This window comes from Anthonomus grandis, chromosome 6 (assembly GCF_022605725.1).
Source record: "Anthonomus grandis grandis chromosome 6, icAntGran1.3, whole genome shotgun sequence".
Classification (NCBI taxonomy): domain Eukaryota; kingdom Metazoa; phylum Arthropoda; class Insecta; order Coleoptera; family Curculionidae; genus Anthonomus; species Anthonomus grandis.
Genome location: NC_065551.1, coordinates 12,339,817 through 12,355,947, shown reverse-complemented (window position 1 = coordinate 12,355,947; position 16,131 = coordinate 12,339,817). Strand labels below are relative to the sequence as shown.

Here is a 16,131-nt window from a genome sequence, read left to right as displayed (position 1 = left end):
TGCCACTTTATTGTAAGCTTTGTTTATTTATATGTTAGGTGTTTTGTGTATGTTATGGTAAGTTTTTGTTGAATTTTCCTTTTTTCGGGTTACATAATTATTATTTAGGTCTGATGATGCTCTAGTCGAGCGAAACATGTAACCTTTGTCGTTTTATTAAATGTATTTGTGATGCTGTAGATTTTGTGTTTTTACCTTTTATAAAAGTGTATGACCAGCATCTTTGGGATAATGGATGAATTTTTCGAGTTAGCTTAGGAGGTTTTTATTTTTGTACACATTGTTTTGTTTTTTGTACACAAAAATAAAGAGAACAAGAGGAAGGGATGGACAAGCATAAGCCTTAGAAAAATATATTACTTTATTTTTATTATTTTTAAACAACAATAACACTTTTAAAGATTTAGAGGTTATGTCCTATAATTCTTCGTCTAAACTGATAAACTCCCTTCAACTGACATTTTGATCGTAGAGATAATCCTGCACTGATTTAACCCTCAAAATCAATCCTTGTAATCAGGGCTGTACTAAATAAAAATAGTCCATGATTTGATCCATGGACCTAATAGATCCACGCGTTGTAAAAGTAGCTTATGATATGTATATAGCCGGCAAAATAAAACAAATTACACTATAACCTAAAATTAAAACAAAAAATCTATGGCTGATGATCGGTTGCCTTTTTTTTTAAATTTTATTTTATTGCTACGTTTGCAATTTTAAACTTAAAAATGTAATGATAAACTATTATTGGTGTAAAATTCACTGATAAAGTTAAAAGTTCATAATTTCTTTATTTACTTATTTACTATCAAAAAAAAATATTACAAAAATCTCAACCCAAGGCAAGTTTTTGTTTCCCAGGGATCAGACCAACCCGACAATACATATTAAAAGCACGTAGTTGCTTCCTCGTTAGACCCACACCACTTGGAACATTACAATCCACCATGCCCAAATAGGGTCACACGGTCTGTGCAGAAACCAGGGTGTGCCCCAATATGGTGCACATGGTCGTTAACGCGTTAGGAAGCTTTTCTGCAACACCGGCAAAAAAACAGTTGAACTCCTTAGAACTAATAGAACACTTCAATTCATTAGGCCCCTGATTCCGTTAACAATATTCCACATTGACTTGGATTTTTTGATGTTTTTATAGCTGTATTACTACTATACAGTATAGTATTAATCCACGACCAACCCCAATCATCCCCTAAAAAAAATTCCCTAGGATGATGAAACTTCAGTCTTAGTACGCGCAACCCCTATGGTTCCCTATGGTCAGTTGATAAACTGACAAAAAAAAAACAGCCTTCGGCCAATTTTTTCGTTTCTCAAAGTCAAACTGTATATTTTCAGTTTCGTGTTTGTGACCCAATATCTTTAATATTGCGGAGGGTTGTTGGGTAGGGTCAGAAATAAAACAGAAACCTGTTTACTTAAATGTCGACGTTTCGACTTATATTAAGTCATCCTTAGGACACTGAAATGGAGAATGTTTTTTTTTTCAACAAAAAAAAAACAGTCGTAAAATTCAATTCCTTTCATTCGTTCAAGTAATCACAGAGATAAAACAAAATAATTTTAAGTACATAAAAAAGCATTATTAAAATAAATGTTTCCTACGTGTACAAAGATTAAAACAACAAAAAAAAATAAAAACCACAAATGGTTATGGATGATCGTGCAAGTTACTATAATTTAAATTATTTATTACCAAAAAGATAAAACTAAAATACAAAATTTTATTTTTGTCAAAGAGTGTATGTCCCAAATTTAGATCTCACAGTGTATTACAAAATTAAGTTTCTTGTTTTGATACGTTCAGCTGCATATATCTTCCTTATCTACTTATCCTTAGTTAGTTTATCAACATAACATCGAATCATAAAAATTAAATAAATAAACGGTCGGAAGAATACAAACATTTTAATTATAACTAAAGAAACCTAGACTTAGGTGAGAGGTGTAATGTATAAAAAATTATTTTTATATTTTTTTATTAAAATTTTTTTTTTTTCAATGGATTGTATCTGAATGTAATTTTAATTGTGCCGTGGTGTTTGTTTTTTTTTGTTGTTTTAATTTTTGTACACGTAGGGAACATTTATTTTAATAATGTTTTTTATGTACTTGAAATTATTTTGTTTCATTTCTGTGATTACTTGTGTGTGTGTTTTTTTTTCTTGACAGGTTAGATTGTCTTCTGTCCCAGCTCCCTATTCACTCGCGTGTTATCTTGGCTGGAGATTTTAATATTAATTATTCAGAGGTTTCCTTACCACAAAGAATTTCTCTTGATGGAATCTTCAAATCATTTGCACTCACCATGCATGTTAATGCACCCACTCGTATTTCGTCCTCTTCATCGACCACTATTGATTATTTCTGCAGTTTGGATGGTGTTACCTGTTCAGTGCACTCAGTGGGTATATCGGAGGGGGTGTAAAGTCGAAATTATGCCCATTTGTAATGACGTCATTTTTGTTTATTTTTGTTTAGCATATTCCAAACAGCGGCGACAACAAACTTTTGAAAAAAATTGGTGTCTTATGATTATTCATCTTTTATATACTAGGTTATGTGAAATATCCGTCACTGTCAATCAAAAATATTGGTTTGTCAACTTGTTCTTGAAAGTTATTTCGAAAAGTGTTAGATAATGCCTAAAAAAAGATATAATAGGTATAATGAACAATCGCAGCTGATGATATTAAATATATTGGCTTTTTTTTTAACTGGAAAAGGAACAAGTCCGAAACGGAATTGCACTTCAAATTGAGAATGTGATACAGCGAGCCGCAGATGCAACAAAATTGAGCACAACAACGATCGCAAATATAAAGAAGAATGGGATAAAATCAGATCAGGATTACGCAGCCCGTATATCTTCCAAACAAAAGACAGCATAAACCAAAATTACAACATATTTGAAACATAGAATTCGGGACACAATTTATTCTATGTACGCCAGAAAAGAATATGTAATATTGGCAACAATAAGAGAAAAGTTCAGGGAAGAAATTGAATATTTTGAGTTTTTCATTGACTCCTTAAGAAGATGGATCAATAGTATAGGCTTCAAGTGGAAAAAACCAAATAACAGAAAATATTTGATGGACTTATATTGGCCAAATATTGTTCATAAAAGAATCAATTTTTTAAGGGAGTATATCAAAAATAGAAATGTAGGTCCGGAAGGTTTTACTCCAGTTTTCATTGACGAGACGTGGATTTTTAGCAAGGGATCATTTCGTAGTAGCTGGCAAGATGACACCAAGCACACGGATTCAAGGAAAAACAGTGAAGGTAAAAATTATCTGGTTATCTTTTTGGATTTTTTTTTTGAATAAAAACTATTGCCCTTGTAAGGGCTCTCTAACTTCATAGTTTCATATAATTTCTCTCTAAGACAATATGAGGGAATTTAACTCCATACACTACTTGTATGTGCATGGAACATTACTTATTAATTATATTAAATGTATGTTCTGGAAGAATGATTTCTAAAAGAAGAGAATTAAATTATCTTTTATTTTTAAGGTCATCGTTATATCGTCGTCCACGCCGGAACCAAAGATGGCTTCATCAAGGGTGCAAATTTAATTTTCAAGAGTGGATTAAAGACGGGAGATTATCATGACAATATGAACAGGAAAAACTTCGAAAACTGGTTTAAAACTCAGCTGGTTCCAAATCTTCCCCCAAAGTCATTTATAATCATGGACAATGCAAGTTACCATTCTGGTTTATTAGAAGAAATCCCGAGAAAATCTTGGACAAAGCAGAGACTGACCGAATGGTTGAAGAAAAAGAAAATTGACTTGCCAGAAAAAGCCATGAAAGATAAAATATGGAGTATTGCACGCAGAAACTGCCCTAGTGAAAAAAAGTACTTCCTTGATGAATATGTTAAACCTTTAGGACACAAAATTTTGCGACTGCCACCATATCATTGCCAGTTTAATGCAATTGAAATGGTATGGTCGGAATGTAAACGAAAATATGATCAATATATTTTCAATTTTAAGGGGTCACCTTCAGAAGTTCTGACTACATGGGAAAGGGTAATAAACGAAATTTCTATAGATCATTGGCAAAATGATCATATGTTTTTCATACAGAAAAGGTAATTGAAAAGGCTTGGGAGGCAATACAAGTGTGTGATGCCTATGACATTCTGCCACTTGTGATTACGACTGACGAAGACGATGATGACGAAGACAATATCTCTGATTTCAGTTCTGACTCTGACAATACTGACGAGATTGATTAAGCTTTTTTTGTTCTAGCAAATTTTATTTTATGATCGTCGTTTAAGTATTCAATCATATCGTTGCAATTTCATTAACTTGGTAATTCAATATGGCGTGTTTTTTTTGAGTTTGTATGTTTTATTTTTTGGAATGGTATTTTCATTTTAATGTGTTAACATATTCCTTCAAGCAGCTTTTTTTTTCATGAACAAGTAAATTAAATTGTCAGTATTTAAATTTTTCCCAGTGAGTTAAAATAATTTTATACCATTATTCACAATTTTTGTAAGTAATCACATGGTTTTGTTACGCCTACTGCTCGTGCCGAATTCTACTTTTCAAATATGTTGTAGATTTGGTTTTTGCGGTCTTTTGCTTGGAAAATATATGAGCAGCGTAATCCTGATCTGATTTTATCCCATTTTTCTTTATATTTGCGATCGTTGTTGTGCACAATTTTGTTGCATCTGCGGCTCGCTCTATCACATTCTCAATTTGAAGTGCAATTCCGTTTCGGACTTGTTGTTTATGTCCCATTATTTATGATTAATTATAATAATATTTGTTAATTGTTAAGTTTGTTAATAATACAATAAATACTACAAGATTTTTTAAAATTTTTTGGGAATGAAAGTATATACACGAATATAAGAATTTAATAATATGCTGCTAAAATAAATCATTTGTTAATTTCTGAACGTATATAAATACATCAGACTATTAATTTCTGAAGGCGATGGTAAAGTTTCTAACCTAATATTGCTTGGCAAAAATATCTACTCCATACGTTTTTTCTCACCTGGTTGACGTAACTACAAATGGGTATAATTTCGACTTTATATCCAATTCCCTGGTGACTTTAAAAACAAATCTGGCCGCCGCTTGGGAGAGTGTTTAGTGGGAACAATTTGAATTTATTTTCTCAATCCATTTCGTCTGTTAACTGGAATGCAATTCGGGCTGCTCCACAACCATTTTCTTCCTTTTATTATACATTACGTGATAAAATAAATATCTTGTTTCCCTTGGTTAGACTTAAATTCAAGAGACGAAAACCATGGATCACCGCGGAACTAAAAACATCTGCCCAAAATTTGCGATGCTTAGCAAGACTTCGCAAATCTATTGACAATCAATTCATCAGGTCTTATTTTCAGGATTATTGGAAATTTATAGGCATCTGATAAAAGTCAGAAAGGAACTGTATTACAATGAACGCTTAGATTCGTCCGGTAACAGACAGAAGGAAAGTTGGTTAATCATTAACGAATGTAGGCAGTCTTCTCGTCGGCGGTTGGTTGAATCGGATTTGGGGCCCGATGATTTCAATGACTATTTTTCTAATATTGCTGAGAAGTTACTGGAAGCAGTTCCCAGTGACGGTGATCCATTGCAGTATCTTAATCGGAATGCTATCAACCAATCATTCTTTTTCCACCCTGTAGATGCCACCGAGGTCCTTGAAACAATTCAGTGCTTGAAGAATCATAGGTCTTCGGGTTCCAATGGTATCTCTTCACGTCTGCCTGCGAGCGCTTTAGGTGCTTTGGTTTGGGCAATCAATCAGTCATTTCTTCAGGGCGAGTTCCCATCCTGTTTAAAGGAAGCTATGATTATTCCTCTTCATAAGGGTGGTAGCTTGGACCGACCCTCTAACTTCCGTCCCATATCAATTTTGTCTACCCTCTCCAAGGTTCTTGAGCGGCTTGCAAAAAAGAGAATTGTCTCTTTTTTGACCAAATACAATGTGCTGTCCCCTAATCAGTATGGATTTCAGTCATCTAAGGGCACGCAGGATGCCATTTTCAGATTCTTGGAGAGTGTGTATCTATCTATGAACTCCAAGGAGGCTGCAGCAGCGGTGTTCTGTGATCTGTCCAAGGCCTTCGATTGTGTGGATCATGGGATACTGCTGTCAAAGCTTGATTTTTATGGATTTAGGGGAGTGGCTTTGGGGTGGTTGAAGTCATATCTGTCTGGCCGCACCCAGAGGGTGGTTGCATCTGGATTTTCGTCAGGGATAGCACATCTTAAATGTGGTGTACCTCAGGGGTCAGTGTTGGGTCCTATTTTATTTTTGTTATACGTTAATGACTTAAGCTCTCTATCACTGCATGGACAAGTGGTTCAGTTTGCCGATGATACTACAATTCTGTAGCATAACAAAGATAAAAAAGTAGTCAGATCTCTCAGAGTAGAGGACCTTTACTAAATTAAAGAGTGGTGCATCTGCAATCAGCTTGTATTCAATGTTGATAAGACTTTTGTTCTGGGCTTTAAGTGTAATGTAGAGGGTTTTTTGTTTGATGAGCAGAGCCCACTACATGGTAGGGATTATTGTCGATTTCTCGGCCTCTTCATTGATGAGAGTTTAAGGTTTGACGACCACGTTTTGGGCCTCGCTGCTAAACTTTCTTCTGGTTGTTTTGTAGTCAGGGTTGCCAGGCATGAGTTGGGGAGGTTGTTTGCTCGTTCAGTTTATTTCGCCTTAATAGACTCTCATATCCGTTATGGGTTGCCATTTTGGGGTTTGTGCTCCAAGGGACTCCTTAACATAATTTTTACTATTCAGAAAAAAACATTAAGGTATCTGTGTGGTGTTGGTCTGAGAGTCTCTTTTTGTAGCTGAAAGAATTTTAACAGTTTTCTCACTCTTTATATTGGAAACTGCAACACTCATACATAAGTCCGTAAGTCCACCATCCTGCACCAGTCATAATACTCGTCAAGTGGGCAACTTATCTCTTCCAATCACCACCTCCTCACTTACGAGAAACTCTTATATTTATTAGTCGTAAAATATTTAATCATGTTCCTTTTTCGATTAGGACTGTTACAGACCTTAAAAAGTTTAGGAGAGGACTAAAGAAATTAATCTTACCAAAAGCTTATTACAGCATTGAAGAGTATTTTAATTTTATTTTTATTTTATTATTTTTTTTATTATTCTTGTTTTATGTTGGTTCTCGCCTTTTCTTTTCTTCTTTTTTGGTTTTTTCTTTGTTTATATAAAATATGCTTCTATGTACAATCAAAATCGATTCTGTATTCTGTTTTTGTCCTGTATCCTGTATAACCAAATAAATACTTGTTAAATTATAAACTCTAGGATTAGGAAGCTTTTAGCACAAGTTTGTAAAGTTAGCAAATAAAGTAAATTTTGACTTTGACTTAAATTAAGTGTCCTAGTCAGAGGATGACTTAATATAAGTCGAAACGTCGACATTTAAGTAAACAGGCTTCTGTTTTATTTCTGACCCCACTCAACAACCCTCCGCAATATCAAACTATATAATTACAGCAAAATAAGGCACACTGACCCTCTTCCCCCATGTCCTCTTTAGTCGATTTGACGACCAGAGGACTTTTGGGAGTTATAGTTGTTTCTATTTTTTAACATTTAAAAATTCTTGGTTAGGTTAAACGGCTTGCAACCACCTAAAATCGGTTTAGATATTTATTATTTTTTACATAAGATAGTTGTATCCATATATCTATTTTATCCATTCCGTTTTGGAAATTATAGGAGTTTAAATTTTTTAACATCTAACAATTAATTTAAATTAACTTTTGTTTGTAGAGGATTGCAACCATCCGCAATCGGTTAAGATATTTGTTATTTATTACATAAAAATATTTTATCTAAATCCTTTGGGAGTTATAGAATTTTTTATTTTTTTTATTTAACAATTCAACAAGTTTTTTACTAAAAAACTCTCATTTGTAGAGGTTTGCAACCATCTAAAATCGGTTTAGATATTTACGATCTCTTATAGAAAAAAAATTATACAAATTCTTTGATAATTTTTGGAGTTCGGGCCTTTTTCTTTTTTTTAATATTTGACTTTTTAGTAAATTTTCACAAAGAAACCTTAGTTTATAGAGGTTTAGAACCACCACAATCTGATTTAGGTGTTTATTGTTAATATCTGGATAAAAAACGATTAAAATCCCTTGGGAATTTCAGGAGATACGGGCATTATATTGAATAAATAAAAGCGAGCGCGGACTATGAATTGGTTTCTGGCAACCGACATATGCTGCGTTCTCGACTTTGGTTGCTGGATATCGATCGGACGCTAGCTTCACACACATCAAAAACTAGAAGTAACCATTTTTTCTGTTCCAGACAAGTAACAGAAGGGAAAATATATGTAGAAGTTGAAAGGGCACGGCTCACCCATAAACTTGCAAAAATCAGGGAGGATGAAAACAATATTCAAGAGGCAGCAAATATCATTCAAGAGTTGCAAGTGGAAACTTATGGATCCATGGAAAAGAAGGAGAAAGTCGAGCTTATATTGGAACAGATGAGGCTCTGCCTTGCCAAGCAAGATTACATTAAAACACAAATAATTTCAAAGAAAATTAATACCAAATTTTTTGAGGATGAAGGTACACAAGAGCTGAAGCTAAAGTATTACAGGTAATAAATAGTTAAATAATTTAGTTTTTCAGTCTTATAGCAAATATCTTTAGGTTGATGATGGAACTTGATGAACATGAAGGCTCATATTTAGCAACATGCAAGCACTACAGAGCAGTACTTAACACTACAACAATTCAAGAAAATCAACAAGAGAAGCAAGCTACAGCGAAAGCTGTTGTAGTTTATCTTATTCTGGCCCCATATGATAATGAACAAGTGAGAAAGTTAAAAAAAAACTATTTATATTTTATTAAATTTTATTTTAGTCTGATTTGACTCATAGAGTGTTGGCAGATAAAGTCCTGGAAGAAATCCCACTATATAAGGCATTATTGAAGCTGTTTGTTACACCTGAGTTAATAAAATGGTCTGGCTTGTGTGAATTATATGAAAAGGAGCTAAAGTCCACCCCTATGTTTAGTGGAAATGAGCAAGCTGCTAAAAGATGGACAGATCTCAAGTAAGTTTGTCCCCAGAAAATTGTGGGGTTAGTTATCCTTTTTTGTTTTGTTGTCTTATGTTGTATGTACTTCTTATTCTTCTTATTAGGAATTTATGCCTCTTTAATAAAAGCATGTATTTTTTAAATAATTTTAGCAGTTTAGTTTTTGAATGCAAATTTTATACTTGTAGATCTCGTGTAGTAGAGCACAATATCAGAGTAATGGCCAAATACTATACCCGTATCAAGATCGCCAGGATTGCTCAGTTGCTTGACTTATCAGCAGCTGAAACGGAGGAATTTTTATCCAATATGGTTGTTAATAAAAGTGTTGAAGCTAAAACTGATAGACCATCTGGGGTAAGAAATACTTTTAACAGTGATAATCTTTATTCAAGTATAAAATGTACATATTTTAAAGAAATGCAGCTAAACAAAATTTGTGCACATTTATTCTAATAAAGAATTAAATAAATGCTTAATTATTTAAAATAACTTGAAACAAAAGTTACAGAAAATCTATATTTTGCCAAAAAAATATAAAAAATTGCAGTTTCAAGAAGAAAAAGTTATTAAGGGTTTTAGCTCTTAAACCCCTGCAAATTGCCATGGTGAATTTATCACTAAAATGGATTAGTCTAAAGCCCATTACAGTCCAAAAGTCCAACTTTTCTTCCATCGCAATTTTAAACACTAATTAATATATTGCGGAGGGTTGTTGGGTGGGGTCGGAAATAAAACAGAAACCTGTTTACCTAAATGTCGACGTTTCGACTTATATTAAGTCATCCTCAGGACACTGAAATGGATTCAAGTAATTACAGAGATAAAACAAAGTAATTTCAAGTACATAAAAAACACTATTAAAATAAATGTTCTTTAAGTTACAAAAATTAAAACAACAAAAACAAAAACCACGACACAGTTAAAATTACATTCAGGTACAATCCGTTAAAAGAAATTTAAAAAAAAAAAAAAAACAGTATAAAATTATTTTTTTTTTTCTATTTTTCTTTTTTTTATATACATTACACCTCTTACCTAAGTCTAGGTTTCTTAAGTTATAATTAAAATAGGAGCGTAGAGTTATTTTTAACATGAGTTAAATTGTAGGTGTTACTGTGGGCAAACTAGAATCAACAATAAGCCAAGAAACAAATGTTTTTATTCTTCCGAGCGTTTATTGTTTATTTTTTTTTTAATTTCTTTTAACGGATTGTACCTGAATGTAATTTTAACTGTGTCGTGGTTTTTGTTGTTTTAATTTTTGTAACTTAAAGAACATTTATTTTAATAGTGTTTTTTATGTACTTAAAATTACTTTGTTTTATCTCTGTAATTACTTGAATCCATTTCAGTGTCCTGAGGATGACTTAATATAAGTCGAAACGTCGACATTTAGGTAAACAGGTTTCTGTTTTATTTCTGACCCCACCCAACAACCCTCCGCAATATTGAAGATATTGGGTCACAAACACGAAATTGAAAACTAATTAATATTCCTAGAATATTGAAAGGCTAGAATTAGCATTGCCATGGAACTATGGGTAGTTTGTTTGCTTGCTCTTATCTCTGATGCAATGATGCCAGATACTTATGTAGAAATGGCAAAATAAAACACACTTTAGAATATCATAAAAATGTGTCACTTATTTTGACAGAAGCAAAGCAATACTATTCCTCTTTAAAAAAATATGAACAATTTTTTTTATAAAATATAATAAGATACTCTATAAAGAAGTCAACATTCGAAATTAAATGAATGTAGATCGCGTATATTACAGAAAAAGGCAACAACATCGCAACGCCGCTCGATCGCATTGCTGATTCCAATGACACAAGTAATCTTTACCAGTGACGTTGTCAGAAAATATTTACATGATAAATATTTATTATTAATAGATTATGCTTTAAATTATAAACAATATTACTGTTCATAAACCTTTTTTAATGTACAGGGTGTCCCATTAAGAATGTTCCTCGACTGTATCTGAGGCCCCAATAATCGTAGAGCGTTGAAAAAAAAAATAGTATAAAAGTGGTCCAAAAAAATAGCTGGAAAATATTTTGAAGTTGATTGGCCAACCGCTAGAAGGCGTTCTAGCTGCTTAAAAACTTTAAGTCTATTTTTTCCAAAAAACCTTTAATAACTTGCATCCCAAAATATTATCGAAATAATCTACAAAGTATTCCTGACAAAAATATTTGGACAACCATTTCTGTCAAATGTCAAATAAAGTGGTGGGGAGAGTTTCTATCTTAAATGAGAAAAATGGTAAGAAGTAGGCTTTGGCTGCACCGATTTTTTTTTTCTTTTATTTAAAAGCTCTTTTATTGCTTTATTTTTCTACCAAAAAGATATTATTGGAAAATTTTCCTAAAACCCGCTAGGGGGCGTCTACTTCTAACTTACGCTATTCGACTGATTATTTTAAGAACCTCAAATGCAACCATGTGTGTTTTTTTACGGTATTAAGAGCGGAGAACAAAGCTTAATCATTTAGTAAAAACCGCATTTTGATATAACGTCTCTAACTAAAGTTACAAAAAAAAATGTGTTCATTAGAAAGTGAAAAAATCAAATATGGTCGTTAAGTTCTATTTACCAGCCGGGTTAAAAAAACTGGTGTCTAAATGAATCTTTGTGTAGAGAAACAAACTTGGTATACCAGCTTTTTAGAAATTCCGGAAGGTGGCGTTTATTTATACACTTCTTTATACAGGAAGTTTCATTGGTAATAAATCAGGTAATAAATCAATGTTTATGAGAAAACTAGGAAAACTATGCATAGGAACGTTTTAAATATTTATTAACGTCGATGCGTCATTGTAACACGACAAAAATATTTTGATAGTTTTGGCACTTGGTACCGATTAAACTGAAAAAAGATAAAAATCTTGCTTATTTTAAATGGAATAAAAAATAATATTATTTTAATTCCTACACTAATCTAATGCCTGCCGAGGTGTTCGAATTGTCGTCCCTCTTGTTCTATACAATTTTGAACTCTTCGTCAGGTTGATTTTACGGCTGCCTCTATTTCTGCGGCTGGTAAACTCCGAATAGCTCCCCTTATTCGCTGTTTCATATTTTCTCTATTGGAAGAAAATACAATGGCTTTTTTTTTTCTTTTTTTTTTATGGTAAACACAAGCACAAAAGGAAAGTCCTATGTCACTCTTGGAGTGGTGCTTGCGCGAAGATATTTGTGGGCATTTATCTTGAATCGCTGTAGGTTGTATGCGTCGGGAAATATGTGAGGTGGAAGCCCGTTCCACAAAGAAGATGTTCTCCAGATGAATGAGTCCCGATACAGCGACGTCCTTGGGCTAGGCAGGTGGACTCGATGTTGATGAGCCGCAACTGCTAGACGTGTCCTTCTTGCCGGAACAGCCCTGGGTGGAATCAGGCCTGCCAGTTCAGAGGAGCACTTACCGTGATAATAACGGTAGAATAAACAGAGATCAGCCACCTTTCTTCTGTGCTCCAGACTATCCAGACTCTTTGTCAGTTCTGGTTTGTCGATAAGACGAATAGTTCTCTTCTGTATAGAATCTAGCAGCTTTAAACTATGCTTGGGTGCAGAGCTCTAGGCATGCGAGCAATACTCGAGGGAAGGGCATATAATGAGCCTTATAAAGAATCAGTAGCTGTTCTGGTGTATACAGTTTTTTCGTTTTGAAAAGCAGTCCGAGTTTTTTGGAAGCTGCCCTGGCGATCTCGGCAACGTGGTCATGCCAGGACACACTGTTGGTGACTTCGACTCCTAGAAGATGTAAAAATGATTTCATTGGCAATGTTTTCCCTGCCATAACCAGCTCCGGGCCATCAACGTTAGTCTTCATCGTAAATACTGCAGCCTGCGTTTTTTTGGCTTTAAAATTGACCAGATTGTTACCGCCCCACTCCAAGATTACTCTAATATCATTGTTGGTTGAAGCTACTTGTTGCTGCCTAAGATTCTGAGAAGTTGCGGCTGTCGTTGGTTTACCCCATAAATAAAAGTCAAGGCAGGTTAAATCTGGCGATCTGCAAGTATATGCAATGTAATCTAATAATGTTTCTATAACGATAAAATTACCTTGCCGGCCGAGGGCCAAAGCTACCTCTGCCAATCCACCGATCAGGGTACCGCTGATTAAGGAACGTTCGCACTTGTACCGCGAAATGAGCCGGGCATCCGTCATGTTGTAAAAACATGTTGGCTCTTATAACCAGAGGCACCTCTTCTAATAATGCTGGGAGCTCATTTCTTAAAAATCCAAGATATCGTTCTCCAATGGACCTATAACCTGAGATCCTATTACACCGCACCAGACATTAACACTCCACCTTCCCTGATGCTGGATCTCGCGCATTCAACGAGGGTTAGTTTCAGACCAATAGTGCATATTATGTCTGTTAACTCCTCCGTCACTATTGAACGTTACTTCTTCTGTCCATAAAATTTCGTTGAGAAAATTTGGATTTTCGACCAACATATTCTCCATCCAATGACAATAATCTAGTCTTCTGTCATAGTCTTCTAGATTTAATGCCTGGAGTACTATATGTAATGGATGAAATCTATATGCAAAAAAATTAAATTAAGTAAGTATCTAGGCAATTATTTTTGAAAAATTGTGTTATACCTGTGTTCCTGCAAAATTCTGTGAACTACAGAACGAGGTATGCCTAAATGGCCTGAAATAGTTCTGATGCTTAAGTGCGGATCAAATTCTACATAGGCCAAACAATTTATTATGGTTTCCTCCGTTCTCCTGCGACCTTGTCTACGGTAGGTTGGATGGACTATACACTACCTGTTGTCCGAAAACGACGGGCCAAACGAAGAAATATGCCTCTACTCAGACGCCGGTTTTGTGGAAAACGTTGAGCATACAGCCTTGCAGCTATAGTAGCATTTTCAAAACATTCATAAAAAATTTTGATAACATTTACCGACTCTTGCAAAGACAGACGCATTATAAATTAAAGTCAAAAAATAAACTCTGATTGAAATAAATAACTAAATTTATAGGACCACCGAAAACTTTTAAGCAGCTGTCACAGAGTTGTCACCGGCCTTTTTGTTTTTTAAACAAATGCAAAGCCAACTTATTATTAAAATTGGCATAATTTAATTACCTATTTATTTATACTCGAATAAACTGCTAACCAATAGTCTTATATAAACTTTAATTTTTAGTTCCTTTATGAACACAACTAATATGTTGCTCTATTTTTTTCAATATTATTCTTTTAACTTATTTTAGCACATCATGTGGCATTATTTGTTGCTACGTTGTCCAAAAATTTAAAACGTTCCTATGCATAGTTTTCCCATACTGAATAGATTTATTCCTGCTGAAACTCCTTTATAAAGAAGTGTATAAATAAACGCCACCTTCCGGAATTTCTAAAAAGCTGGTATACCAAGATTGTTTCTCTACACAAAGATTCATTTAGGCACCAGTTTTTTTAACCCGTTTGGTAACTAGAACTTAACGACCATATTTGACGTTTTCACTTTCTAATGAACGCATTTTTTTTTGTAACTTTAGTTAGAGACGTGATATTAAAATGCGGTTTTTACTAAATTATTAAGCTTTGTTCTCCGCTCTTAAACATTTTTGTCAGGAATACTTTGTACATTATTTCGATAATATTTTGGGATGCAAGTTATTAAAGGTTTTTTGGAAAAAATAGACCTTAAAGTTTTTAGGTATCTAGAACGCCCCCTAGCGTTTAACCAATGAACTTCAAAATATTTTCCAGCTACTTTTTTTTGGCCACTTTCATACTAATTTTTTTTTTCAACGCTTTGGGATTATTGGGGCCTGAAATACAGCCGAGGAACATTCTTAATGAGACACCCTGTACTTCATTAGAATAAAGGTTCTTATCTAATAAGTAGCATTTGTATGGAAATTAAATATTTTATGGTAAAATGAAAATTCTGCAGTTTTCCTCCACTTATTTATTTTAATTTTTATTTATAATGAATATTTTTGTAAACAAAACACCCTCCTTGCCCCTGTGCACATATTGAACTCCAAATAAGTTTTTGTTTACTAATTCTAGCTTTTCAATGTTCTAAGTTAGTATTATTCTTAATTCATCAGTAAACTTTCCTTTTTGTCAAAAAAAACGAGTTTAGTCTCATTGAAGGCACAAAACTAACTAAGCCCTTAAGTACAACAAATCATATTCAGGACAAATAAAACAGTTTTAATCCTAATTAAAATACTAAATATAATTTTTCCTAATGGGGTTCTTGCATAAACAACTTGAAATGTCAAATATATGACAAATAAATGAAATCGAAAACAGTAATGAATCACACTCTTCAATCACAATAAAGCGACTAACACAAAAACCAATAAGTATTATTCCTGAATCTGAATTAACTTATTACGTCAGACTAATCAAGGGACCTATCGACTTCGCGTGGATATTTTTTAAATTGAAAAGCGACTGAAATGCTATTTAAGTATAACTTAAAAAATGGATAATGAATTTATGAGATTATTTGGTGTTAATTAATAACTTAAAAATCTATGCATGAAGCCCATTAGGCGCCTTCTCTGCTAAAAAACAAAGACATTGTAAGATTAGTATATTATACTTTAACAGGTGGTGCATTTCCAACAATCGAAAGATCCCAGCGACGTGCTTAACGACTGGGCACGTGACTTGTCCTCCCTGATGCAATTGGTAAACAAGACGACTCACCTTATCAACAAGGAGGAGTGCGTCCATAAACATTTACAGGCAACGAATGCATGAGGGTCGCTCAAGGGCTGTTCTTACGATGACAACGTTTCATATTTTTGATTTTTTCTTATTAATATAACCCCTTTTTGATTTTTAAATGTCGTCATTGTGAGGAAGATTAAAGCCCTGTATATCTGAAGTGTATCTGATCAAAGTTATTAAGGATGTAACAAGGTTGGACCCAATTTATGTTCGCTATTTAGGTGTCAAGTTTTGTAAAGAAATATAATCTGTCTGCTGTAAAATAA

At 33.6% G+C, this 16,131-nt stretch overlaps 2 protein-coding genes and 1 long non-coding RNA gene across 3 annotated transcripts in view; 2 read left to right on the top strand and 1 right to left on the bottom strand.

Moving 5' to 3' along the window:
• LOC126737360 (uncharacterized) overlaps positions 1–2,581 on the bottom strand; it is a 22,051-nt gene extending 19,470 nt beyond the window's left edge. Inside the window, exon 1 of the long non-coding RNA XR_007661006.1 lies at positions 2,283–2,581. This is a non-coding gene — a long non-coding RNA (uncharacterized LOC126737360). The remainder of the gene's footprint in view (positions 1–2,282) is intronic.
• Positions 1–16,131, top strand: part of LOC126737352 (26S proteasome non-ATPase regulatory subunit 12) — a 22,400-nt gene extending 6,269 nt beyond the window's left edge. The window contains exons 4-8 of the mRNA XM_050442221.1: positions 8,386–8,682; positions 8,736–8,901; positions 8,952–9,145; positions 9,319–9,487; positions 15,743–16,131. Of these exons, the coding sequence (XP_050298178.1) occupies positions 8,386–8,682; positions 8,736–8,901; positions 8,952–9,145; positions 9,319–9,487; positions 15,743–15,895 (979 nt within the window). The 3' untranslated portion in view covers positions 15,896–16,131. The remainder of the gene's footprint in view (positions 1–8,385; positions 8,683–8,735; positions 8,902–8,951; positions 9,146–9,318; positions 9,488–15,742) is intronic.
• LOC126737355 (uncharacterized) lies at positions 2,608–7,536 on the top strand. The gene is made up of 2 exons (XM_050442226.1): positions 2,608–3,309; positions 3,544–7,536. The coding sequence occupies exons 1-2, from the start codon at positions 2,964–2,966 to the stop codon at positions 4,131–4,133; spliced, it is 936 nt and encodes a 311-aa protein (XP_050298183.1). The 5' UTR covers positions 2,608–2,963; the 3' UTR covers positions 4,134–7,536.

What these genes read in the sequence shown, in the direction of transcription:
- LOC126737355 (XM_050442226.1), top strand. Translation starts at nt 2,964, where the DNA reads ATGTACGCCAGAAAAGAATATGTAATATTGGCAACAATAAGAGAAAAG. An exon ending in TTCAAGGAAAAACAGTGAAG is followed by an intron (nt 3,310 to 3,543) that starts GTAAAAATTATC and finishes TTTATTTTTAAG; the next exon opens with GTCATCGTTATATCGTCGTC.